The following is a 27,994-nucleotide window of genomic DNA, read 5'->3' on the forward strand; positions in this document are numbered from 1 at the left end:
GCCGCGATGGATGCCGCCACTGCGGGCAACAAGGAGCGGGAGGCCGCGCAGCTCCTGGCCGAGGCCGAGAAGAGGGTGAAGTCCTCGCATTCCTTCCTGAGGGGGCTCTTCGGGTGAGCGAGCGGGAAAAGGCGGCCGGGGGGGCGGCCCCAGGAGACCAGCCTGACGACCTTGATAGAGCCGGGGGGGCTGTGTGGACGTGCGCGGTCGCCCGCTTCCCTTCATTCCCTGCCCCGTCTCCACACCCAACCCCGCCGGGGTCGGCCCCAGCCCGCCTGGGCAAGTGAAGCGCCGGCGGGAGAGGAGCCTGTGAGGGGGAGAAAGGGGGTCTGGTGTAGGGGGAAGGCTGAGGAGAGGCGACTCTCTGGCGGGTGCTGCTTTTTCTTGTGGCGTTTTGGGGACCGGTTTGTTGTGGCCTCGGGCTTGTGTGGACTAGAGGCCACACTATCCTCTCAAGGGGAGAAACTGATAACTAATATCTGAGGAAGGGAGCTCTGGCTCTGGAAAGCTCATACCCTGGAAATCTAGCTGGTGCCACTGAGCTCGAATCTTACTCAACTCCAGTCCTGTTAGTCTGTTGCAAGGGGGAAAAAAAGATAATAAACAGGCCTTTGAAGACTAATAATAATAATAGTTAATAATAGTGATATTTCATTCCACTTTATGCTGGAATAAAAATATTTGTAGTCTTTAAGGGGTGTTTGGACTCCTGTTTGTTCACTGCATTTTACAAAAGCTAGGAAATGGAGGTCTGTTTTGGGGGAGACAGATTTTGCTTGACCGACATATTAAGTGCATTGTTTATGTAATGGAAAGACATCACATTTTAGTCCCTGTTCTAGGATCTTCATGTGCTGTTACTTGAGAGGTGGGAGAAAGGGGCATACAGTGAGAAATATTTTGAGGAGTAATCATCCCTGTGTCAGATGCACGAAATGGTATTGGGCAGCCAGGCCTCCACTAGCCAACTCTTCAGTGGGGGTGGAAGATGTACAAGTGTCTACTTGCCCCACTAGTGATCACCCTTGACCAGAGGCACCAGTCACAGGTGACCAATAATGAGGCAAGTGAGGCAAGGATGAGCCGAGGGAGACAGGCAGCAATAGTCCTCCTTGGCTTCACTGTGGTGCTGTCTTCCCCTGCTGGCTTGCACTTGCATATTAGCCCATTCGCTGGTGAGCCTCCACCAGATGAGGCAGTGTTGCTGGAAGAGGGATGGGACCAGTGGAGGTAAAGAGCCATTTTCTGTGGCTATTTTGGCAACCCTGTCCGCAGCTGAAGATGTACAAGTGTCTACTTGTAGGATTTGAACCCAGTGGCACCTTGGAGACTAACGAGATTTTCAGGATATAAGCTTTTGAGAATCAAAGCTCCCTTTTTCAGATGCCTTCTTCTGGAAAATCGTATCTGAAGAAGGGAACTTTGGCTCTTGAAAGCTTGCACCCTGAAAATCTTGTTGGTCTGTAAGGAGTCTCTAAGGAGTCACTGGACTCAAATCTTGCTGTCCTACTGCAGACCAGCACTGCTACTTACTAGAAACTAAGATTTTCAGGGTATGTGTGTACTTGAATTCTTTCTTCCACTTCCTCCCTGACCCCATAGTTTCAGGCCTGCCCTTGACAATTTTTCTTTGGCTGTAGGACCCAGCCCCAAATATTTTAGGAGCCAGTCTTCTTTCAGCGTTCGGGGTGTTTATTTTAATTTTCTGACAGATGCCACAATGAAATTTCTAAGCCCCATCGTGAGCTGAGCCCTTTTTAGGTTTAGTTCTCACAGACAGCAGAGGAAGGCTGTATCGCTTCAGACTATAGGTAGAGGCTCATGGGGTCAAATGCTCCTCCTCTTGAAAAGCAGGGTACAAAGATATTCATAAAAATCAAAATTTTAAAAATCCTACCCCTAGATAACCAGATGTCCAGGAGATTGGGTTTTTGTGTGAAACGCATTCAGTTGTGACCTTCCCCCACCCCCCTCCCTGAGGTGATCTAAAGTGGTACAGGCCAGACATAAGTTTACTATCTCATTTCCATTTGTAAGAATGAGGCCATAACAATGAGAAATTTCTAGTTCTTCTGTCAAATCTCTCTGGCCTGGTCAATATGTGCAGCAAAGTGAGGTGACAGAAAATTGAGACAGTAGAATGGGCTATTCCATTTCAGACTGCAAATAGGGAGAGTACATTTATATACCCCCTCCCCAGTAATAACTCCCTGCAAAAACAAGTGGCCTACATCTGGGAGAAAGATTTTAGCATATGCTGATTTTCCACTTATGGGGAATTATTAATATAGGGGACTTTTGAAACATGTAACCCTTCCCCTTGCAGTCTGAATCTGTACATTTTGTCACCTCCACACTCTTCCACCTAGTTGCCACCACTATGTTCTATGTCTCGCTCAGTGAGATATGCAGGGAAAACCAGACACTTTCAGCATTAGTTAGTGGCAAATGGTGCTGTAATCCTCATGCAAGTATCAGTTAATCACCTATCCTGGATCTGATTCCACTAATCTGTTAATTCAAACGAGTATCTGATTTGGATCTTAAAGAGATTGTTGCTAGCGCCAAGACAAGGTTTGTTAATGTAATTCAGTTGTTGAGAGCAAGATCTTAGAACTGAAAATGTAAGCTTGCTAGGTTCCCCAGGCATTTGCTAAGTGGAACTTAAAACTGCATCAGGAAGGTGCTTTTATGCTTGAATTGTGATTTTTGGAGGGTCCCTGAACAGTCTACTGTAAAATGAACATCTTAAGACTGATGGGGTGTCATTACTGATCCAATAAATACTAACGTTCATATATAATGTGATTACAGTAAACCTTTCAATACAGTTGTATGCTGCATTAATCTAGTCTACACCCATTGATTTCAGTGAGTTTTAACTACAATAACTGTGTACAGTATTGCACTGTTGCAGTCAAACTAGATGTTTCCTTTTTTAAAAATGTGTTGGGTAATAATTTTATTTTATGTTCTTTGTTGTCCCCCCTTCTCACTGGGACTGAAGGTGGATTACACAGAGTAAGCTAATACAGTCAACAGGATGGGACATCCAATAAACAGCGTAATAGGATTTGGATTGCATAAGTCTGGAACCAACCAAAAATCTGAAACAGAATAGAAGCAAAGCATAAGTATTAACATGAAGTGTTAAAACAATGCAAACATTACTTAGTAGGATTCAAGTTCCAGCAACAGAAAGTACAAACTATACACAGTGATACAGATTACAGTCCCTAACTCTTTATCCTTCAGAAAAATTCATTTTTGCATAGTTTGTGTCAAGCCATGAGAATGGAAGCCTTCCCAACCTCATCAAGCAAGCCGTTCTATAAGGTGGGGGCCACCACAGAGAATGCACTTGTATGGGCAGTTGCTGATTTTGCCCATTTACAGGTTGGCCCTTGCAGAATGCCTTGCTCCGATGAGTGTCATAAGATTCTTCCTTTCCCTTCCAGATTTGAACATAATCAGCAATGTTAGCTGTTAACTGTAGAAGTAGGAAAGATTTTTTTGTAACTGGGGAACAAATGTTACTGAGATAATCCTCCTGCAAAACTCCTTTCAGTTTAGCACTTGACTTGAGTACCTTGAGCCTGTATTGCTTGGTTCCATTGTTCAGTGGCGATAACAACATTCATACTATCCCAAAGAACATTAGAAGCAACAGTGTTCTTCATGTATTACATAAGCACGAAAGGCTCTCTCAGCCGTAATGATTCATGCACATAATAATCAGATATGAGTAAATCATTCCTCTACTAAACATCAGTCTGCCAAATATAATATGTAGCTTTACGATTTTCCTTGGCAACTTCAGTATTTAGAAGCAATCACACACACACACACACACACACATGTTTTACATATACATATATATGTAAAACAAACTAGACTTTAGGGCTGGCAAAAAAAAAGATTTGGTCAAGTCTGATCAGAAACAGGGCTTTTTTGTGGTGGTACTCACTAGTACTTAGTACCAGCACCTTTGGGGGAGGGGTTGCTATCCTAAGTCCTGTTTTAGTCCAGGCATGCAGCTTTTTTAAGGAGAATATTCATAACCCCCCTTTTGGCTCTCCAACTCAGAATGAAACAAAAGAATCCTGAGGTGGTAGTGTGGCCTGTGTCACTTCAAACTGAAGGAGGATTCCCCTTTTAAATGCTTCTTGCACTCCCCCCCCCAGTACTTCAGTGAGGATGGTGCAGGTTCATCTTTTTCTTTTACTGCAATCCTGTGGAGAGTCACTCCAGTCTAAGCCTATTGAAGTCAATGGGCTTAGACTGGAGTAACTCTCTAAAGGATTGCACTGTTAGTAAGTTAATTTTCTGCTTCTGGGGAGCTTTTTACTAGAAGCAAATTCAGAAATGGGATGTCTCCCTTTGTAGTTTGAAGTACGCCCCATTTGAGGGAAAGTATTGGGGAAGGGGGGAAGAAATTAAAATTGTATTTGAAAATGCTGTAAACCTCTTTGAGGACTTGATGACTGAAAAGGAGGATATAGATCTAATGAGTAAATAAGTAGTGTAGTCCTTTCTACCAAGTTTAACCACCTTGTTCCCACTGCTATTTTCTCCATTGCCAAACAGAGAAATTCTGTAGAAGTATTGTGTGTTTGTATATCTGCTCTGACTATCAACTAGCTGACTTTAATGGACTTAGAAGGGTGTAACTGTGTTTAGAATTGCCTTGTAAATGCCAGCTGTGGTTGAAGGAGACCGGAACAGTCATTAGCTAAGGAGCATCTACATGGTAATTACTTTAATTTTCCATTCTGTGAGTTCATGGTCTCTGAAGCGTGCATGGTAAGTTTGTTTTGTTTTACCCTTTAGCATTCATAATTGCTAGTATCTCAGTCTCTTAAGATTTGTTTTAAAATTTTGCATAGGACAAGACGTAAGGCTATTTGTGATATGGACAGGATCTGTGAAGGCCACTACTTGTGCGCTGGATCCTTGTCCATCTTGGTGGCTAAATCATGTAAGGACCACATAAACAAGCCCCTGATATCTATCATAAATCAGTTACTAACTCAGGGCACCTTCTCTAGGCCAGTCAAAAGGTGGTCATCTGCCCAGTACTAGAGGTCCTGAATCACTACCTGACAGCTGTGGTGAAACAGCTGAAAGTGAACAAATTGAAACTGAACCTGGATAAGATGCAAGTGATGCTGGTTGGGAAAGGACCATTGTGCTTCCCACATTTAATGGGGTTCTGCTGACCCTGGCAGGCTCAGTTAAGCACCTAGGGGTTATACTGGATCCAGCATTGCTGCCAGAGAAGCAAGTAAATGCAGCTGCAAAAATGGCTTTCCCCAAGTCAGACTGGACTGGAAGATGACTCCCTACCCTGACATGGCCAATCTGGCCACATGGATACATGCCATGGTAACATTGAGACTAGACTACTATAATGCACTCTACATAGGTGTCCTTTCAAAGTCAACTTGGAAACTCTAGCTGGTGCAGAACATTGCTACTCGATCAGGAACCAGGTGGAGCATGCATATTATTCTTATTCTTCAGTCACTCCGTAGGCTGCACATCATTTACCGGGCTCAATTCAAGTTTCTGGCTAGCATATACAAAGCCCTTCATGGCCTTGGTCAGCAGGACCATGTCTCCCCCTATTCTCTGCTATGACAGCTTTGCTCCTCTGAACAGGGTTTTCGGTAGATACCACTCCACTAGGGTAGCTGGTCCCCTGGTGGGGGCGGGAGATCCACTCCCACTCCCAGCCTCCTCCCCCTGCCACTACTCACCTGGCCAATGGGGGGAAAATACATGGGAATGGGGCATGCTCCTGGCACAGTGTGATGATATCACTCCCAGGAGTGGGTTGTGCAGGCCCCAGGAATGCTTTCCTGCTTCATGCTTGGTTGATTTGGCCTCTTTGGGGGTCCAAATCAGCCTGGCATGAGGCCAGGGAGCCCTCCTAGGGTCTGTGCAATGACGTCACTTCCGGAAGTGATGTCATTGCACCATGTGAGAAGCACGTGTGTGAGGAAATCCAAGAGGTAAGTTCTGGGTCCCCCCCTCCCACCAGGAGGATAAGGGACCCTGGCAACCCTGCACCTCACAGTTGGGCAAAATCAGCAGCTGTCCTCAAACATGCATTCTCTGAAGTGGCCCCCACTTTATGGAATGGCCTGCCGGAAGAGGTCAGGAAAGCTCCCATTCTCCTGGCTTTCCGCAAACTGTGCAAGACTGAAATCTTCAGGAGGGCTTTTTCACTTTGGCAGTAGGGCTGTGTTGTAAAATGGTGCAGAGAGATGTAAGGGGACAGGGACAGTAGACTATACTACTGGGTGCTGTGTGTGGATTTGATCTTACTGGGTAGTTTCCGTATTGTTTAATAGGTCACGTCAAATTCTTATGTTTTGTTCCAGCAGTTTTTCATTGCTATATTCCTGAATTTGAATTGTTTGCTTCTTTTCAAATCTCTGCCATGCATACCTGTGTGTGTGTGTGTGGGGGGGGGTGGATTTTCCCCTTCCCCAATTTGAGAAAAATACCTAAAAGATTATAAAGCACCACAAAGAACTCAAGGCAATAAGAGTGTGGCAAATGCAGCAGAAATCTGTTCGAGTGATCACCCAAATAGAATTGATGCACCTCAGATATGTCTGAAAACGCATGCCGACAAGGGCAGGGCCACTTGCTTATATACACACACAAACAAACACGTGTCAGAAGACAAGATTGTTGGGCTGACGTTTCTCAAATGTAATCCATACACTTCTCCCAAGCAATAAAAATTAACAACCAGATCTGCGGAGGTATCCAGTTTTAACACTTTCTGACTTCGAATGCTATCGATCTGCATAGCTAACTGGAGACCAAAAAATAACAAAGCATGGATATTTTGCAAGTTTAGAGGACTGTTGTACATACCCAGCATCAGGAACATCTTCAGTTTATGCTAACAAAGCTTGATGAACATCTTAAAAGGTGAAATAACTAGGTGGAAGGAAGGTCAGAGGAAAAAGCCAGCTAAGGCTCACCCAACATGCTTTGGAAAAGCCAGTGCCACTTTGGTTATTTCTATACTGTATCTATAGTTCTACTGAAAATTCCCTAACAATACCCTAGTATATTGTTTATTGGTTGTTCCAGCTGTTGATTGCATGGACTACACTGTGTAAGCCACCTTGGGTCTCAGTGAGAAAGGTGGACTATAATTGTTAAATAAATAAATCATTCATTTAGAGGTCACATTGCTAGACATGAAAAAGATGAAACCATATTGGTCGTCCTTCTCTTAGCTGCACAAACCAGTGAAATGTTTGTTTTACACTCCAAGGCTTATATTCTTATTCAGAATATAGCCAGGACCAGAACAAGGATCTTTCAGTGTTGTTTGTGAGGATGAAATGTGGGGGAGAGGGGAAGAATTACACCAACTTGCAATCATTAGAGGAGCACTGAAATAAAAACGCATATGTATCGTTGATGGTAATCCCCTTATTTTCAATCTCTTTTTTCTAGAGGAAATACAAAGGTGGAAGAAGCATGTGAGATGTACACCAGAGCTGCAAATATGTTTAAGATTGCCAAAAACTGGAGTGGTATGTATGCAAATACCTCTCTTCCTTTGGAGCTGAGGGAGAGCAGATATTTAGATTGATTTGATTATTTATATCCTGTTTTCCTCCCCAGTGGGGATCCATAGCAGATGACAATAGAAAAAAGAAAACAGCAACACACTTGAGAATAGTGGGCTAGGGTGCTTCCGGGTAAAGTGCAAGTCTCTCTGCTTTCCCCTCTCTGCCAAATCGTTCCTTGTACTCTAGACTACAGCCCTTTGGCTCATGCCTTTGGACGGGCCTATGTCTTAACTACCTGTGAGTAGAGGAGAAACCAACTCAGCCATATCTCTCAGATGCTGCTAGTCAGCCAGCAAGCTCTTCCCTGCTTCTTTCCTTGCCAGATCCCACAGAGTTTTCAGATACCATCTTAGATATCTGAGGTTATTAATTCAAGGCCATTATCTTGAATCAGCAATCCTTAATTGCCCATATGAGAAAATTAGGAGTGTATAGCAGCCAGTCTCCTTTGTCTCAGAGACATGGTTTGCATTGCATTTTAAAATCCACTCATCTCTGCAAACTCTAGATTACAGCTCTGCTGCAGATGACACAGCCTGTTTTCCCAGGATGAAATGGAGGTGATTCAGCAGCCCTTATTAGAGGCATGATTCTTCACTTTTACTCTCCCCTTGGATTTCTGGAAGTCAGTGGGGTGATTATTTCAGGACAACTTAAAAAGTTTAACTGGAGGGAGGTAACTGCAGATGGATAGCTAGCTGTATGCAGCAGCAGAATAAAAACAGGAAGCCAGTGGCATTTCAGAGAGCAACCAATTTTATTGCAGCATAAGCTTTTGCAAGTGAGAGCTCCATTCATAAAGTGTGCATTTATAAAATGGATGTCCTGGTATTAGAGGCTGCAAACAACAGAAGTGTGTGTGTGTATATGAGAGTGTGAGAAAACCAAGGTCCAATCAAAAATGTAATCTATTCACCCATAGATTAGATGAGGACCAGTCCAAACTGATGATAGATGGGCAAAGTAGGATTACAGTAAGATCAGTGAAGTGCAGGAAGCAATATGAAAGCAATTCCAATTAGAAAGTTAGAGAGAGAGAGCTGAAGTAATTAACATCTGTAATGGGTGGAATATGCAAGATATAAGCACCTCTCATTGGTAAGAAATCAGAAGCATTTAAGACCTGAGGGGGTGAAGGTGTTAAACTTCTTGATGTATTCTAATTCAGCGGTTTCACACTGGATTCTCTCATTGAGGTTCTTTTATAGGAGGAGAAAGGACTAGATTGGGACATTTTCCATCAGAAAATCGCGAAGTGTTTTACTGTGGAAATGACGATTTTACTTGGAAGAAACGGTGTTGCTTATACAGTAAGGCGAGATATAGCACAAGTGATCAGGAGCAATAATGCAAAGTCTGACTGAATAATATCAGACGCATGGAAGGCCTACAGACATAACCTTCATTCAAATTTATGCTCTAGCTACAGTCGCCGAAGAGGAAGGAATTGAAAGTTTTTATGCAAGTCTCCAGGAAGAAATTGATCATGCATCTAAACAAATGGTGATGGAATAATCTATAAAAACATATAATCATAGGTGATGGAATACAAAAGTAGAACACAAAGCAGAATCAAACATTGTTGGAAAATTTGAAGTATAATTATGAAATGAAGCAGGATAGCGACTCATAGAATTCTGTGAAGCCAACAGTTTGTTCCTTGCCAACACATGCTTCAGGCAACTGAATAGATGACAGTATACTTGGAAATCATTGAATGGCCAAGACAGAAATCAAATAGATGGCATAATCAGAAGCAGAAAGTTTCAGAGGAAAACCAGCCTGTGTTTTATAGACTACAGCAAAGCTTTTAACTGTGTGGATCATGAAAAGCAATGGATGGTATTAAAAGAGATGGATGTACCACAACATCTGATTGTGTTGATGTGCAATTGGTACTCTGGACAAGAGGCTAGTGTTAGGAGTTGGACAGAATGATTTCCAAGTGGGAAATGTATCAGACAAGGATGTATATTATCTCCCTATTTATTCAGCTTATATGCTGAACATATAAGGAAAACTGGATTAGATTTAAATGAAGCTGGAGTGAAAATGGGTGGATGGAACATTAACAATTTTAAATATGCAAATGATACTACATAACTGGCAGAAAATAGTGAAGACTTGAAACGACTACTGACAAAGGTTAAAGCAGAAAGTGCCAAAGCAGGATTACAGCTGAATGTCAAGAAGCACACACACACCCCATGGAAAAAATAATGGCTATGGAGCAATGACATAATATTAAGGTTGGCAATGAAGAAATTGAAATTGCTAAAGATTTTCTATTCCTTGGTTCAATGATCAAACAAAAGGGAGACTGCAATCCTGAAATCAGAAGGCGATTGAGGCTTGGAAGGGCACCCATGAAGGAACTAGAAAAGATCCTTAGGATAAGGATGTGTCACAGCTGGGGACCAAGATTCAGATAATTCATACTATGGTATTCCCCATTTCTAGGTATGGATGTGAAAGCTGGACAATGAAGAAAGCTGACCAGAAGAATGTCGATTAATGTGAAATGTGGTATTGGACAATTTTAGGAGGCCAGCAAGACAAATAAGTGGGTTCTAGATCAAATTAAACCTGAATTCTTCCTAGAAGCTAAAATGACTAAACTGAGAGTGTCATATTTTGGTGACCTCAGGAGAAGACAAAACTACCTTTCCTGGCATTTTTTCAGTGAGAAAGCAGTAGGAAAAGAGGAAAATCCAAAATGAGATGGCTTGATTCAATTAAGGAAGTCACAGTCTCCATTTTTCAAGATCAGAGATCATTAATTCATGGGGACATCATAAGGTGGAAGCAGCTTGACAGCATATAAGACACACAGATGAACGTTTAAAGGAGCAACAGAATACCCTGGGAGATTACATTGTTCACCTGCTGGTTTCTGCAATTTTTAATGTCATATTTTGTTTCAAAACTTTTTTTGTATGGGGATTCCAAAAAAAAAAAGGCGGTTTTGAGGAATGTGCTTAGTTCCAGATTGCTTTCTATGCTTCTCCATCTGGTGTGCCTCAGGAACTGTTTCTAGCGAGTCAGTCTAGCTAACTGCTGTACTTTCAGTGAAGGTTTGATACAAGCAGCAGGAGAAATGTGTGCTAGGAGTGCTGAGAGACAGGAGGGGAAAGGGGATAGAGAAAGAGAAGGTGGAAATCAAAGCTAAATGAGAAAAGAGCCTGAGGCAGATTAGGATGCATGTGTACGGATGCATGCTCTATAGCAGCGGTCCCCAACCTTTTTGGCACCAGGGACCGGTTTCGTGGAAGACAATTTTTCCACAGACCGGGGAGGGGGGTTGGTTTTGGAATGATACAATTGTACTTTATTTCTATTATTACATTATACTATATAATGAAATAATTATACAACTCGCCACAATGCAGAATCCGTGGGAGCCCTGAGCTTGTTTTCCTGCAATTAGATGGTCCTATCTGGGGGTGATAGGCAACCACCTACTTCGCCGGCTACGCTCGCCTGCCACTCACCTCCTGTGTAGCCCGGTTGCTAACAGGCCACAGACCGGTACCGGTCCACGGACCGGGGGTTGGGGACCTCTGCTCTATAGATCCTTTGTGTTGTGTCTGCATGAGTGGAAAGAAAGGGAAACGTTAACATGCAAGTAAGGTAACTGAGGAGCAGCTGGTATACATAGTACAGAAAACGGAGAGTGAGAATCGCACAAATGCACTGTATGCATTTTTGAATAGCTTTATGAGTCTGTGGGATGTTACCAGATTGCTCTACTTGCAGGGTAATTGGATCAAATATGCACAAGACTGTCTACTTTAGTTGGAGGGAGAGTGAGCAGGAAAAATAAGAGAGGCGGAGAGCACCAGATATAATAAATATTAGCTGGAATAGTGGTCTCGTGATGAATGATTACTTAGTCATAATTTAAAGCTTTTCGATAAAATTTGTGAGAACCTCCTTAGTTTTGTTATTCCTAATATGCTGATTGAGTCAGGGATCCAGAACATACGAATATTCATTGCAAAGCCTGTCTTAGGAATACTGTCCTCCCAAGAATTAGAATAAACTGTAAGAGCGGCTGTGGGCTCAGTGACAGAGCACGTGCTTTTACTTGTGGAAAGTTACAGGTTCAATCCCTAGCATCCCGAGTTCAGGGAGATATAGGCTATGAGCTAACTCAGTAAAGTTTATGATGGTGGTGAGGGTCAGGAAACCCTTTTCTCTTTTTGACAAGGCTGAAGTAGGTACCTGGTTCCCAGTTCCTTATTTTCAGTTCTAGTTCCTTAATTGTGAATCCGGTAATGAATACTATTTTAAAAGCTCGGCACCCCTAAATTATACATCCCTACACTAAGGGAGCTTTGCACTGCAAGGAGACCTATGTTATTCTGCCTTCCAAAGCCTAGCATTAGTGCTAACTACTCCAGAATGGAGTGCCCGGGGGAGAAATAAAGATTAAGGAACTCTGAAACCATGGAAAGCTCCCACTACAAAGCAGGCAGTATTAAGATAAGTGGACCAATGGTCTGACTTGCTTTAAATCAGCCTCACACATTCAAAGCTCTGTTAAAAATTATAGATTTTGCAGTGTAAGCATGAAAACGTTTGTGTGAGAGACGGTGCTGTGCTTTTGACGTTCAGATTGCTACTTATAATATTGTACTGACAATAATGAAATGTTGAGGCTGTGTTTTTTTTTTCCCTTCCAGCCGCAGGAAATGCATTTTGCCAGGCAGCCAAACTCCACATGCAGTTGCAGAGTAAACATGATTCGGCCACCTGTTTTGTGGATGCGGGAAATGCTTTCAAAAAGGCAGATCCACAAGGTAAGAAGCATTGCTGTTTATTCTTGTTAAGCAAGGCACTTGGGTGAGTATCATTCTGCCTATCTTAAATCTCCTGCAAGAGCTGAAAACTCCTTTAGTTTTGTTCTCCAAAGTCAGAATCTTAGAATGAGAATCTTACTTTTCCCATGCAAATATTTTTCTTTTTTCTGCCATTTTAAAACTCTAACAACCCTGTGGGTACAAGCTAAAAAAGTACCTTGTAAATTTACTGGGCTGACTTTTGAGAGGCCTTTTTTTTTAAAGAAAAGATATTTATAGTATGTCTTTCTCTCTGGACCCAAAGCAGCTTATAGCACAGTTCTCCTCAGCTCTCTACCTGTGAGGTAGATTAGGCAGAGAGAAAAAATAGCAGGCCCAAGATCACCCAGCGAGCTTCCCTCACCAAGTGGGGATTTGAATTTGATACTCCCAGATCCTAATCCATCACTCTAACCCAGGGGTGGCCAAACTGTGGCTCGGGAGCCACATGTGGCTCTTCTGGACGTATTGTGCGGCACCCAGTGGTCTCTGAGTATCGCCATGGCCATACATTTTAGTTTAGTTTAGTTTATTTCCCTCCCTTTCCTCTTTTTTTTCCCTTTCCTCTTTTTTCATGTCCTTCCCTCCCTCCCTTTCCTTCTTTCCTTCCATGTCTCCCCCACTTTTCCTTTTTTCCTTCCTTCCTTCCTTCCTTTATTTCCATGTCTTTCATATTTTCAATAAAAATGTTGGGGTTGTCAGGTCTGACTCAGAAATTACCTGGGGACTTTGGGGGTGAAGCCTAGCAAGAATGTGACATCACTTTTGTGATTTCACTTCCAAGTCAAAGGCCAGGCGATGGCTCTTCCCAAGCTCCACCCCTTTTGATGATGTCACTTCCAGCATATTGCACCAAAACCCCACCCCTTCCTGTGATGTCACTTTCAGGACACTCCCTCAAATCCACCTCTTCATCTGAAGTCATTTCAGTGCATCATGTCTTGCAGCTCTCAAACATCTGACATTTTTTCTATGTGGCTCTAACATTAAGCCAGTTTGGCCACCCCTGCTCTAACCACTATAGAATACTGAATCTGACTTAAAGTACATTAATTTAGTGCCATTTACAGTTCTTGTTTTGGAGGAGACTGACAGTGGTATCCTAAGAACACTTTCTTGGGAGTAAGCCCCATTGAATAGACTTGAGTAGAATTCTGAGTAGACCTGCTTAGTATTGCTCTCTGAGCCAAATAAGAGATTTGCATCTTCATGCATTTGGTATGCACCTTCATGCATGCAAAGTCATTTTGTACACAAAAGTCTTCTAATTTTTTTTTAGCTCAACATTGGAATAGATTAACCCTGGCCTGAATTTGCAAGTTATACATTGCAGCAGATTTGAAGAGAAAACTTGAGGCTTGTGCATGCTAGTTATCTACCTGTCATACTTTTATCCTGCTCTTTCTTCAAGAATTTTAAGACACTATACATGTTCCTCCATCTTATTTTCATCCTCACAACAACAACCCTGTGAGGCTGAGAGAAGGTGACTGCCTACAGTCACCTGGTTAGTTCCATAACTCAGTGAGAATTAGATCTTGGGTCTTCCCTTTTCTGGTCTTACACTAAGCCACACTGGTTCTACCAGCATGTATTGCTGGTAGGATCTTCTTATGGGTCCTGTCCATCCCTTATTTTAAATTGATGGATCACCTGAGTTGGGTCTACTCGTGGATATTTTCGTGTGCTAACTTGCAAAATGTTCTGTGCGTGTGGAAGAGGATGCATGATCCTGAGGCTTCTCCCACACCCTCTCTCATGTATTCCTTCCACAACAGGGTTTTGTGTAAACAAGCCCTATGCCTCTACAGATGCATGTGCTGTAGACATGGAACTCCTGCATGTGTCCCCATTGACTTTGGTGAAAATGGCAGCTCTGTGTGCACATTGCTTTCTGTGTGCCAAGCAGTCTCTTCCAGTATAGTATATAAAGAAGCTTTTAAAAATGGTGGAGTTCCTTTCATTCATTTGCTGTATTTATAAAGGAGTGTCACTTGGCCACAAGAGCTCACAAGGTGGTTTATGATTAAACCAATTTTCAGTTAAAATAATATAATATAATTCATTGCATGTGTATGTTGGAGCATTTGCTGGATACAGGAAACGGTATTTTGTGTATGTTTGGGTTGAGGGACTAAGAGGTTTTGTCTGGAATGAGAGTTTGGTGGCCAAGAAGCTGATGGTGGAATCTGGGATCAGGTGATCCATAATAAGATATTTGATTCCTTTTACTAGCAAGAAAGAATTCAAAGGGGAAAAAATAACCATGTTTACACAACTGAGCTGATTTTATTCATTATTTCCTCCCCCAAATGCATACGATGCAGAGGCTATCAACTGCTTAAATGCTGCCATCGATATTTACACAGACATGGTAAGAAATCCTTGGTGCAAGGATCAAGATCCTGGTGTGTAGCCTTGTGGATGAGCATTAACTGTTTGATGAAATTGCCTTGTACTCAAATGTTTGCACTGAGTCAAGAAGAATATTCACGTCCAATTCTTCTCTTTCTAGGGCCGATTCACTATTGCTGCCAAACATCACATTACTATTGCGGAGGTTTATGAGTCTGAGCTGGTAGATATTGAAAAGGTAAGTTAATTTAATGATTGAAGACATTTTACCCATCCTGCATACTTTAATACAGTGGATTGAAGTATTTTAATAATAATAACATTAATAATAACATTTGATTTATATGCCACCCTTCAGGGCAACTTAATGCCCACTCAGAGCGGTTTACAAAGTATGTCATTATTATCCCCACAACAATCACCCTGTCAGGTGGGTGGAGCTGAGAGAGCTCCAGAGATCCGTGACTAGCCCAAGGTCACCCAGCTGGCTTCAGGTAGAGAAGTGGGGAATCGAACCCGGTTCTCCAGATTAGAGTCCCGCGTTCTTAACCACTACACCAAACTGGCTCTTTTTAAAAGATTTAAACTGCTTACTGAGCTCAGGTGACTTTCTACCTGAAGTTACGGATAACTGCAAACATTGAGGATTCCTTTTTGTAGGATTGTAAACAGCAGTTAATATGTTTGATTTCAAAAGTGGAGCTATCTTCAGAAAAGGCATAGATTTCAATATGGTAGTTGTATGAACATGGGCAGTCTTAGCCGTTCTGGAGCCCTGGGCAGAAGTCCAGGATGGGGCCCCAGAATCACTGCTGTCCCACCTCCCAAGTAAGCAGCAACCTCAGCGTTTGCCCCAAGGGGGTGGGTGGGCATGAGCTATCATAACTGAGTAGATGGCCCAGACCCCGATGTAGTGTGGGCAGGCGGGGAGGGGGCTTTCTAGAGTGACCCTGCGGCTAAGATTACCCCTGTATATAAAAATGCCCACCTTTTTGGTGGGTGGGGGATATTTTCATAGTTAAAAATTTCCATCAAGTGCATGAGAATGCACAGAAGGTTATTCATGTGGTTTTTGAAGTCAAGGAGACCATTCATGAGCATTAAAATAATTACATCAATATGAAGAAATCTGTTCCCGATTTACTCAGAATATATTTTAACCTAATATATTATATTTCAAAATAGAAAAATAATCTACAAGATATGTAGCTCATTACAGCTAGTGGTAAGATAAGGTCCTGGGATCAGTCCCCAACATCTCCAAATAAAAAAGACCAGGTAGTAGATGATGTGAAAGAGATTCCACCTGAGACCCCAGAGAGCAGCTGGTAGTCAGAGTAGACCATATTAACCTTGATGGAGCAAAGGAGATATATATTCAGAATAAGGCAGTTGTGTCATGAAATGCAGGGTCAAATTTCCCTTCTGTTACCAAGGGTCTCTTGAGCTTCAGGAGCAACTGGAGGGGGTGCTCCAGAGGGAAGGGGTGAGCGATAAAGATGCCTTACCATAAGATCCGTTCCATTCACAGTTTTTAGGATTCAAGCCACTAACTGCCAGGGGATAGCTGATGACAAGTGAATGACCACCCAAGAAGAAAACCCCCTTTTTCTCCCTCTGATTCAGTTCTCCTGGGTCAGCTGAAAGTGTTAATAAAAATTCCATCCCGATATGCTGAGCTGCAAAAAGACTGGCCAAGGAGGGCCAGCCTCCCTGTTGCTTGGTGTGGTGGTAGAGAGAGTCCTTGGCACCTGTCCCTGGATGAGGGTTGTGCCAAGGGAAGGATGCCAGCCTCAGTTCTCACCCCCATCCCACCTCTAGGTGAAGGAGAGCAACCTGTAGGCAACACGCTTCCCTGCAGTTTAGTGGCCATTATAGTAGAGTCTGGGTTTTGCACCTGAGCTCTGCCAGTGGTAGCATGAAGGGATTACATATGCGAAGACCACTTTGTCCCTCTTTTGGGGTGGTTTTGCCTGTCTTGGGAAGGTAAAGGAGGAAGAGCCTGTTTGTCTATTTTTTTCCTTTGTTCCTTTCTTCATTGTGGAGCTTTCATTATCCATATTGCTGCAGGGCAGGGCAGGGGAGCAGCTAAGCACTTTGCTACTAGAGAGTATAATGGTTTATATCTCTTTTATCTAACTTTACTGTACATTAAGGACATCAAATCAGTAGCAACTGTTTTCTGAAACTTTGTTTCTGTTTTACAAAAAGTGAAGAGAGACAAAAATAAAATCCCCCGCTTGCTTTTTCTGTGTGTACACATCCTCGTATAAGGCAATCTTGATTACCTGCACAGGCTGTTTGTGTAAGGTGACGTCCTGCGCTTCAACGTGGGGCCTTTCTTGGATCATGTAGAGCACTACAATGTAGAGCACTATTGTCTTTATATGTTTCATTCAAAAACTACAAAAATGGCACAATGGTTCAGTTAAGAGAAACGTTCTCCATACAAGCCAGGACAATTCCATAGTACTAATTTTGCCTTGGTGTACGGTGGCTGACCTATTTTAATCATTCATTTCACTCAAATACCAAGCTCAATGATGTCCGTTGTGTGTCATCATAGCTATTCATAAAATGGAGACAGGTGATGTATTGTTGACATCAGGGCTTTTTTTCAGCTGGAACGCAGTGTAACGGAGTTCTGGAACCTCTTGAAAATGGTCACATGGCTGGTGGCCCCGCCCCCTGACCTCCAGACAGAGGGGAACAATCTAAACTCCCCTCTCTCTGGAGATCAGGGGGCGGGGCCACCAGCCATGTGACCATTTTCTCCGAGGGCAACCCACTGAGTTCCACCACCTCTTTTCCCAGAAAAAAGCCCTGGTTGACACCAACTCTGTGAGGACTCTTGTATTGCTAAGAATAGAATCCAGCTCATCAAATGTTGCCCAGTCGCAATGCTTGTGTTTGGACTATGAACATATTGGAAACATGCTATTTCTTCCTGTTTTACAGTGAAATCTTAAGCAGGGTTATACCCTTGACTTCAGTGGACATAGAAGGGTATAGCTCTCTACTTAAGATGGCACTAGTAGATAATCTGTAGATCTTGCTATTCTTTCTGCTTTACTCTTGAACACTGAGGGAAAGTAGACTCTCCACATTGTGAAAACGCCTGTCTGACTACGGTAAATGTATCATAAAGCTCAGGTATGCCTTTCAAGTAGCCCATTGATTTTGGAAAGACAAACATGCCACTAGTAGCCATTGATTTCTCATGAGTAGCCCATTGATTTCAGACACACGAATTTTCTAGTGCTACAGAAGAAACCTTTGGCTGTTGTGTTGCTTGAGGTGTTGCGTGCGTTGTTATATGGTGCCACTATCTGGATTCATTTCAATAAATTTACTGGACAGATTTTTCCTCATTGGACTATCGTTCTCTACAACATATGGATTGTATCTCTTCAGCTCTACAATGTTTTGTTTTCCATATATTGAAAGTTCCAAGCACCAGTGGCAAAGAAGGATCCTTCTTGCTCTGGTGGTTCATTATACTTCCCTTTGGCTTATGATTTTGCAACACACACCCCCAATAAAAAAATCAAGCAGCTCTGGTATTGTGTAAGCTGGTTGAGTCATAATGCCGTCATTTTTGATGCATGATCCATAAAGAATCATAATAGCAAACACTGAGTAATGCTTGGGGTACGGGTAGAGCTTTAATTTTACAGCCATTCCGCAATTGCCCATTAAAAGTGCTGGAACCATTTTCTATCTATCATCATTCCTTGCTGCTCGAGTCAGAGTTGTGTCTTCATCATAATGTTCTCTGCGAGCTTGCCTCGCTGCATTGCCATAACTTATTTTTTGTTGTAGATGAATTAGGTACTTTCTTCCTGAAAGTTACATTGTCATCCATGGGAAATTTAAGGGAATTGTGTTGCACAGCTTGTACGTTCTGGGGATTTTCACTGTTACTGGCCCTGCAGCTGTTGGTTGTGCACTTTTAATTTTTTTTTTTAGTGAGGACCTCCATTGTATTAACTCATTTTAAGACCCCCCTTTGCATTGCTGCACTGAGCTAACGTTTCTTGGGCCAAACCTCTGTAGTAAAACCTAATCAAGTGTTTTGCTTGATATCATGAACTAGCCACAGAAGAAACCTTCTGATGTTGCGTGGCGATCTTAGTTGAACTAAAATGTCATTTTCCAAATATGAGACAGTCGCATTAAATAACTACTCAGTTTGGGAGTCTTCTGTCCTTAAATGTCTGATTAGCTCCGTCTCTTCTTGTGGTCTTTTAGAAATTGTGTTCATTTCAGAGTGACTTTTGAAAGTTGCTTTTATTCTTCTTCGTTACTTGTTGATATGTTTTTTTTTCTTTTAGTGGTTGTTGAGTTGTGATTGTATGAGGTTTCTATGTTTTAAGTTTTGAATTGATATTTTTGTTATTTTGTTACTGACCCGGGTGGCCCAGGCTAGCCCAATCTTGTTAGAGCTTGGAAGCTAAGCAGGGTCAGCCCTGGTTAGTACTTAGTCAATGTGAGCCCACCAAGGAAGTCTAGGGTTGCTATGTAGAAGTAGGAAATGGCAAACCACCTCTGAACCTCTTTTGCCTTGAAAACCCAATGGGGTTGCCTTACGTCAGCTGTGACCTGATGGCACATTCCACCAGCAAGCCACTTTGCCCTTACCATCCCTAGATGTAATCGGAGATAGCTGTCTTCAGAAAGCTCCGCCCCATCCCTATTGCTAGGGGCAGGGTTGGGTAGGGCACCACTTTCTGGAGAAAACCAAGTCTCTCTCTGACTGCAGCTGGAGGGGGGGAGGATGACCGAATGGCCAGCAAGAGACCAGTGGGTTGGCCAAAGAACCATTCCTGTCATGGGTACATTCCGCATGTGGAGGACATTTCAATCATTACACATGCCACCCATTTATTTTGGAATGAGCACATTAATTTTTGAGTGAATAATAAAATCACTGCACAGTACAACGTAATCTATGAAAATGGCTTTATTAACACATGTAAGACAGTTCTGGTACCTAGGAAAGCCTGGCCTAGTTTGTGGGAAGTCAGCCTGTGATCTTCCACCTTATGTATAACTGAGGAAATTTCTAACTTGTGATCTTAAATCTACACAGTCTGTTCCTGGAACATCAAATCTGGAAGTGTCATGTTGAAAAAGGCATATGTTTAATTCTTTTCTTAGGCTATTGCACATTATGAACAAGCTGCAGATTATTACAAAGGAGAAGAATCCAACAGGCAAGTCTTCATGCGACAGGTCTTTTAGCGTTCAGAGTATAAATCTAGATGAATTCTTTCCCCCCACCCCTTGTAGAACCATCCAAATCCCAAATTGTTTTTCCTGGATTGGCATTTCACTGACCTATGTGTTGGTTTTAGTACAGTGAATGAGTCAGGTATTCTGAGTTTGGCTAAATGGGGTGTGTGTGAGTGAAGGCCAATCCTTTTCACGCCCTATGAGGCAAAAGACTTCACCACATACTTTTGGAACAAATGTTTTCTTAACCTTTTCCCCAGGGAATCTGTTCAGGCATTGGTACATTTTTGCATTTGTTTGTATTTCCGTGCCAGTCACCGAACTATACTTTTTCCTTCTAGTTCTGCTAACAAATGTCTGCTGAAAGTAGCTGGATATGCGGCTCAGTTAGAGCAATATCAGAAGGCCATTGAAATTTTTGAACAGGTTGGTACCTGACCCTCCATTTTAGAACAAGGAGTATATAAACCACAGGCATGCACTCGAACCGATCCTTAATTGATTTACTTCATTTATATCCCATGTTCTTCCCAAGAAGAGACCCAAAGTGGCTTAAAACAATCTCTCCTTCTCTAGTTTATCCTCACAACAACCCTGTGAGGTAGGTTAGGCTGAGTGTGTGTGACTGGCCCAAGGTCACCCAGTGAGCTTCCATAGCAGGATGGGTATTTGAAAATGAGTCTCCCACCTCCTCATCTGATGCTAACCACTATACCACACTTCTCATGTGTCACTCGCCAATGTGAGGCAATAGACTGGGGATGCATCAGATTGCAAGCCTTCCTGTAAGTTTGGTTGTGATACCATACATCATTTCACACAAGGGACAGCAGGAGGCACATTTGTCCCCTTTTCATGAACTAGCTGTTTAAAGCAGGGTTGTTTCCTTTCAGATGTGTGTTGTGAAGATCGATCCTGGCTATTACTTCCCAGCTATCTCGACTATATCCAAGTGCAGCCCCTTTATCTTTTTAATGAAATCGTGAAACTGTTGATATAAACACCTTTTATAAATGCCTTATCATCTGGTTTCTAAACGCTCAGTGCTTGCATTACGGTTATGACTCCCCTTCCTTCCATTTGAAAGCTGACACTGATAACTTTCAGATAGAACTGGGTGATGACTGAGGGCCAATTCATACATTATGAAGTCCTTTGTGCCTTCCAAGCCACTGTTACAGGGCCTCTGGGAATTCTGTTGTTGAAACTCATTTCCCAGGCATACGGGGGGGGGGGGGGGTGTCTAATTTGGATCATTTTGGACTGTGGTGTGTAGGAAGGGCGGGGCTTATGCCTTCCTCCTGCACTCGTTTCCCAGCTTGCAGCAGCCTGGGGAGCTGTTATTTACCCTGTCGCAGAAACATGTATGCACTCATGGGCTACACGTAAGTTTCCCCAGTGAAGCAAACAGCAGCTCCCCTGGACCGTTGTCTCAGGTTGGGAAAATGCCATGGTGGAGTCCAGGCCCACATGTACCAGGGAAGTCAGTTCTGGAACTCCAATAATATGTCTCCCAACAGGACACAAGGGTGATACGAGGATCTTGTAACATGTGAATTGGCCTGACGTGACTGCTTTATACCTATCAGCTCTTGCTCACTTTCCCTACTGGGGACACTCTATTGACTTCCATATTCTTATAAATTAGCATCTAGTCCCTAAAGACCTGGCCTTGATTATTAAGTTTGGATTATTTTGGCAAATAACAAAATGAAACTCTCAACATGTATAAATATAATGCTATTTATGGTAATCAAACGTGTTAAAAAATCAAAATAGTGTTGTAATAAACAAAATATTTATAGGAATTTTAATGTACAAGGAGTGATGCTTGGAATTTTTGGACGGTAGGTACGTTCTAGTTAAAAGACATTGTTTTCAATATGAGGTGAGGCAGTCTCAAGGAAGTGGCTGTAACAACAGCGATGTGCAGAATGAAAAAAAAATCTGTAACTGTAAATGCGATTTTTGTCCCTTTAGGTTGGAACAAGTACTATGGATAACCCTTTGCTCAAGCATAGTGCAAAAGATTATTTCTTCAAAGCTGCTCTGTGTCACTTTTTGGTTGACGAATTGAATGCTAAGGTAAGTGCAACTTATTGTGTTTCATGGATTACTTTACCTTATATTAGATGGTACACAAAAATATATACAGCATCTATTGATAAAGGTCGCAGTGACCCACATGTAGTTCTTTCTGCTACGGAAATGCTCACTGACCAGGCCTACTATTCAAGCTTGATTTTCACTTGCTTGTAATTGGAGGTGGAATTATGTTGCAATCTACAGTTCCCCTAGGGTTGCCAACTCCAGCTTGGGAAATTCCTGGAGACTTGGGGGAAGCAGAGTTTGGGGAGGGGAGGGAGTTCAGCTGGGATGCCATAGAGCCCACCCTCCAAAGCTGCCATTTCCTCTGGGAGATCAGATCTCCGGTTTGGAGGTCAGTTGGAATTGCGAGAGTAACCCTAAGCTCCCCCCCCCTTATTTTCACAACAAGCCTGTGTGCTAGGATGATAGAGAGAGTAACCACTTAGTGAGAACCCCTCCGATGACCCCATATGGCCTAGATGCAGTGGAAAAACCCCCTCTAGCACTGTCTTCCTGCTTGTGTCTGGTCACTTCTATACAATGGAAGTGTGTGTGTGTGTGTCATGGTGTGTAAGGTGCTGTCAAGTCACATCCAACTCTAGGGTTTTCAAAGCAAGAGACGAATACAGGTGGTTTGCTATGGCCTTCCTCTGTATAGCAACCCCCATCTTCCTTGGAGATCTCCTACCCAGATGCTAAGCAGGGCTGACCCTGCTTAGCTCCCGAGATCTGACCATATTGGGCTAGCCTGGACCATCTAGGGCAGGGAGATGCTGGAAATACAGAGCTCTACTTTCAGATTTGCTCTAAAGCTAGCCTTGAGTTTGGAGCCCAGAAAAGTCGTATTTTCACATAGCGCAGGCTACTGCCTGTTTAAATAAGTCCAATACCAAACCTTCATTCTAATTTTAAATTTCTTTGTGCCTTGGAGCCTGCTTCCATTTCTGAGAATGCCATTCCTGATAGGCTGGGGGACAAACTAGATAGTATGTGAGAGAAGTGTGAAGAATTTCCTGCAGATGGTTTATTTTTACTGAAAAGCAGCTTTGGAGGCTGTGATCAGGAACAGAAGAATGTTAAGGGGAAGTGAATACTTAACAGCTTTCCCTTCCTACTCTTCTGTTCAAAATTCACTCCCCCACCCTCCCCCAGGCTGCTTTCCTACTCATGGGGGGGGGGGCAGTCAAAAAAGATACACGGCTCCTTTATTTTTTTCCTTTGCAGTGTAGCAGAGGGCAATTATGAAGTGGATAAATGGTGGGAAGAGAAGAGCTCCTCTTCTCCAAACCATCAGTCTTCTTCTGAGACTAGCAGGGGCTGGTGGCTGCTTTTCAGTAAAAAAACAAACACAGCCTTAAATGACTGGGAGACGGCTGACCCGTTTCTTCTTTATTGTCTTGTTCAAAGTGAGACTAGTCCCAATTTGCTGAGCGTGTGCTAGCACAGTGTTGCCTTCCAGTTACACAACTGATTTAAATAATAACCAGTTAAGTATTTAACCTTTTTTTTAGCTAAGTATTTAAACACGCGCTTTTCAGGTTTCAGCGCTGGGAAGGAGGCTTATCCCTCTCCAGACTTGCTGTCACACCATGTTCTTTGTCTAAAAGCAGTGGAAGAAACGGGCATTTTCTTCGATCGTTTTGGTCTTGATGGCCCATGGGAACATCTGAAACTTCCAGATACTAACCTTTTCATATAAAGGAATTACTGAAGGTCATCGGTAGTATTTTCCCTATACTAGTTCTGTGCCATCTGGAGGTCAAATTTAGTTAATCAGGGACAGGCTGAAGTTGTCCTCTTGAGAGGTCTCCTCTATGACGTCAAGCGTCTTCCAGTGGAACGTTCATAATGAGATCAAATGTGCTCGGTTTGACTGAGTGGTGAACTTTAAAAGCAGCTTCTCTCTTCCAGCTTGCTCTCGAGAAGTATGAAGAAATGTTCCCAGCATTTACGGATTCAAGGGAATGTAAACTATTGAAAGTAAGTGACACTGTATGTGGACAGGCTTTCTTGGTATAGTTGCAAGGACACTGAGAAATACAGAGGCTCTAGGAATTAAAAAGAAGAGAAAAATGGTAATCCTATTGCACAGATAATCTTTTATCAGATGAATTTGAAGCACTGCTGTACCACTGAACAAGATTTTAGGAAACGGCATGTCTTGTGCAAGTGCGGGGGACTGGTGAGTCGCACACACCCCCTTGGGACCCCTATGACCATCTCAACCAGTTGCACAAGGCCTCAGAATAAGGAAAGGGAGTCTGGTTTGGAGAGAAGCTCCAGAGGCCCTTGCTACCTGGCTTCTCGCTTCTTCTGAGCAGCCCTGCAAATCACATCCGTTTCCTGGTCTACTCCTTACCATTCATACTCATAAGTCGCTCTTGTTTTTGCATTGGCTTTATTCACAACTGGATTTTATAACCTTTTCCTCCTGACTGGGGGAGCATTTGAGGCGATGCACTGGTAGCTTCATCTGCTGTTCCTTTGGGGTCAGCTTCCAGAATGCTACAGCTACCTACTTCCTCCATACCTGTGTCCCTTTCACAGTAGACACCTTGACTTGCTCCCTGTCTTCTCCAGCCTTTTCCCTCTACCGTGGATGCCGTTTTTGCTTCCGGAGGTCATAGTGCCTCCTGATCTCCCCCTACCTATAAGGGCACGAATCAGAATGCTTATTGTACTGATGTTGCATGACCATGATGCTGTATAGATAATTCCAGTATTGATGATGTATGTATATAATGCTGCATAGATAATGCCAGTGGAGCATTATAAAAAGAAGCTTTGGATGTTTCTGGGTATTATTCACTAAAGCGTAAATCCACTCTAAATCCATTGATTCACTGTTATTTTTAATTGTCTCTTGAGTATTGAAAGGCCTTGTTTAGCTAGAATGCTTTAACGTTTACCTTCCATAAGAGCAGAGGTCAAACGTTCATTTCTGCAATCTAATCTTTTGATATTGTTCTGTCAGAAATTGCTGGAAGCTCATGAGGAACAAAACTGTGAGGCATACACAGAAGCAGTAAGTAGACCTCTGTTTTCCTAAATATGTGGGTCAGGTCATACAGATCAGTACTTTTCAGACAATGGCTTCAAATTAGGGTGGTCAGGCTCCAGGTGGGTGCTGGAGTGCTCCCAGAATTACACCTGACTACAGAGATCAGTTCCCCTGGAGAAAATGGCAGCGTCAGAGGGTGGACTGTAGGGGGTATCACATTCCTACTGAGCTCCCTCCCCAAACTCTGTTCTTCCCGGCTGCACCCCACAAATCTCCAGAAGTTTCCTAGGCCAGAGTGGGCAACCCTCAAGCTTTCAGAGAGCCAATACTAGTCCACATGTGTAGACCTCAGCTCCTGCCTCTCTTGACATGCAATCTGAAAGAAGCAGCAGGACAGCCAATCGAAATCCTTTTATCTGAAAGAAGCAGCAGGACAGCCAATCAAAATCCTTTTATCTGAAAGAAGCAGCAGGACAGCCAATCGAAATCCTCCTGTGGTGGGGAGGGTTCCTTGGCTTATTCCTCGTGGCAGTACACCTCACAGAGCTCAGCCTGTGTTTCCTGTCCTCTATTTTTCTTGGGCTGCTGCCCATGGTTCCACTTTGATACCAGTGAGGTCCTAACTCTGGCCCTACCTCTCTTCCTGAGCGTGCCGTGCCAGTGCTTCACACTTGCCATTCATTGTCTGAAATCAAACTTTTGCCCCTTCCTATTCTTCCTCCAAGATGCTTGTACATCTCCAGCAGGTAGATGGGGAGGGGGACAGGACAGAAGTTCTGTTTCAGATGATACAGGGACCGTATGGAGCAAAAAGGCTGGTCTTAGTTGTGCTACTGGTTCTGGAATACACACAAGGCTGCCTTCTACTGAATCAGACCCTTGGTCTGTTAAAGTCAGTATTGTCTACTCAGACTGGCAGTGGCTCTCCAAGGTCCCCGACTGAAGTCTTTCACATCAACTACAACCTATTATTTGATATGTCAGGGATTGAACCTGGGACCTTCCGCATGCCAAGCAGATGCTCTAGCACTGAGCCACAGCCCTTTCTCTTTCCAAAGCCATTTGGGCAGGGAGGAGAAGCCGAGGAATGTCTTGCTTTGCAATGGCTAGTATTGGAAAGGGTTGGTTCCTCTGACTTCAAGCCTTGTCTGCTTATGATTTCATAGTTCTTGAATTTTAATATTTGTTTCCCCCCCCCCTTTTAGGTAAAATAAGCAGTGTACAGGATACAAAATGTAAAGTTTGTGCTTGCCTTTTGTTTTCTAATCCTCTATGTTCATCCCTCCATCTAGGTGAAAGAATTTGATTCGATATCACGCTTGGATCAGTGGCTCACCACCATGTTGCTGCGCATTAAAAAATCAATTCAAGGAGAGAGTGAGGGGGATCTGAAGTGATCTGTCCAGTGTCACTTGTGCCATTTCTGTTGAAGTACTCTTGTGTTGTGGCCCAGGACCATAGTGGGATACTTGATAAATGCTTCTAGCTTCACTGACTGGTGTCTTGTTCAGTGTTCTGTAGTGGCTCATGCTGTGGCAACTAAGGACATGAATTGTACATGTGTAAGCTGGATTCTTTTTAAGACTGCTAAATATAACACAGGTCCTGATCTTTTGCACGTTTACTTGGAAGTAAAACCCACTACGGTCCAGCGGAACTTGCTTTCATGTAATTGTGCATCAGATTGCAGGTCATGTAAATTCACTGATGTGAAATGCCAGCCATCGAAATTATGCACTTGTAATTTGAGTAGTGATGTTTCTCACTCCCCTCTCCACCACCAAATTTGTTGTGATTTTGAATAAATGTTTATTTGGATCCTTTGTGGTGGTAACAACCACAATCTAAAGGAGAACTCAGTTTTCACTTTGGTTTTTAAAATGTGCGTCCTTTTTTGTGTGTGTTCGCACTTGCGCAAGTTAATATGGTTGAGTTGCAACATTACATTGAATTGAACTGAGAGGGCACCTGAAAACACACAGTCCCCTTTCTGATAAATAATGAACATCAGGCTCAAATGTAAGTTGAATGCAAATTGTTCTGTTAACCTCTGTCCAGGTGGTACATGAGTTAAGGCGAAATGGTGTGTTGATCTTGATCAAGTGGATGACTGGGAAATGTTTAACTGCAGAGGTCAGAAATGTAATTTTGATGTTCCTGTTACAAATGCGGGGGGGGGGGGCATTTCTGAAGCATCCCCTCTCTGAAGACATTCACTCCAATCCAGCAGATGTAAGGCAAGGGAACGGAGAACTCTGAGGTTTTCCAACCAATTCAGTAGTTGGGAAAGTGGTGAATGCACAGTCATTAAAGTTGACAAAAGCTGCTTCTGTTATCACACGTGAGTTGGGAGTCCTGCAGTGGTTTGGATCAGAGGGCTGATGAATATATGAGGTTCAGAAATGGGAATGATATCCATTTCTTTCAAAGAAACAAAATGCATTTTAGTGTTGGTAGATTTCCCCCTTCTGTGGTGTCATTTTCTTCCCTTCTAAATTAGGATCTTCTAAACCTTAAACCATGAGATTGCTAGCTTACACACACGCACATACACACACAGCAGAGGCAATAGTTTAGCTACATTTTATATTGCCCTGTGTTGTCTGGCAAATTAAGAATTTCAAGTTGATAGAACTGTTCTAATGCTGCTGTGGAAAAGTGGGTGATACTCATAGATAGTAGGCATGGATTCTGCAAACAGGCATGGAGAAATACAAAATTACCTAGGCCTGATGATGCTTCCAATTTTTCAAAGAATAAAAAACAAGTCAGTCTTCTAAAATGCTAATTTAAGATTGGCCAGTCCAGGCAACAGAATGAGGCTGTAGAGTCCTGGCATGGCCGAATGGACTTGCTGAAGCCAATCCAGA

The 27,994-nt window shown here is 42.9% G+C and overlaps 1 protein-coding gene across 1 annotated transcript; it reads left to right on the top strand.

The window, feature by feature from the left end:
• Positions 1-6: 6 nt before the first annotated feature.
• Positions 7-27,994, top strand: LOC129329700 (beta-soluble NSF attachment protein). The gene is made up of 11 exons (XM_054979261.1): positions 7-113; positions 7,486-7,565; positions 12,290-12,406; positions 14,773-14,819; positions 14,961-15,038; positions 19,961-20,016; positions 20,377-20,461; positions 22,016-22,120; positions 24,035-24,103; positions 25,098-25,148; positions 26,417-27,994. The coding sequence occupies exons 1-11, from the start codon at positions 7-9 to the stop codon at positions 26,519-26,521; spliced, it is 900 nt and encodes a 299-aa protein (XP_054835236.1). The 3' UTR covers positions 26,522-27,994.

Source organism: Eublepharis macularius, chromosome 1 (assembly GCF_028583425.1).
Source record: "Eublepharis macularius isolate TG4126 chromosome 1, MPM_Emac_v1.0, whole genome shotgun sequence".
Taxonomy (NCBI): domain Eukaryota; kingdom Metazoa; phylum Chordata; class Lepidosauria; order Squamata; family Eublepharidae; genus Eublepharis; species Eublepharis macularius.

What these genes read in the sequence shown, in the direction of transcription:
- LOC129329700 (XM_054979261.1), top strand. Translation starts at nt 7, where the DNA reads ATGGATGCCGCCACTGCGGGCAACAAGGAGCGGGAGGCCGCGCAGCTC. An exon ending in CAAAAAGGCAGATCCACAAG is followed by an intron (nt 12,407 to 14,772) that starts GTAAGAAGCATT and finishes CATACGATGCAG; the next exon opens with AGGCTATCAACTGCTTAAAT. An exon ending in TCGATATTTACACAGACATG is followed by an intron (nt 14,820 to 14,960) that starts GTAAGAAATCCT and finishes TTCTCTTTCTAG; the next exon opens with GGCCGATTCACTATTGCTGC.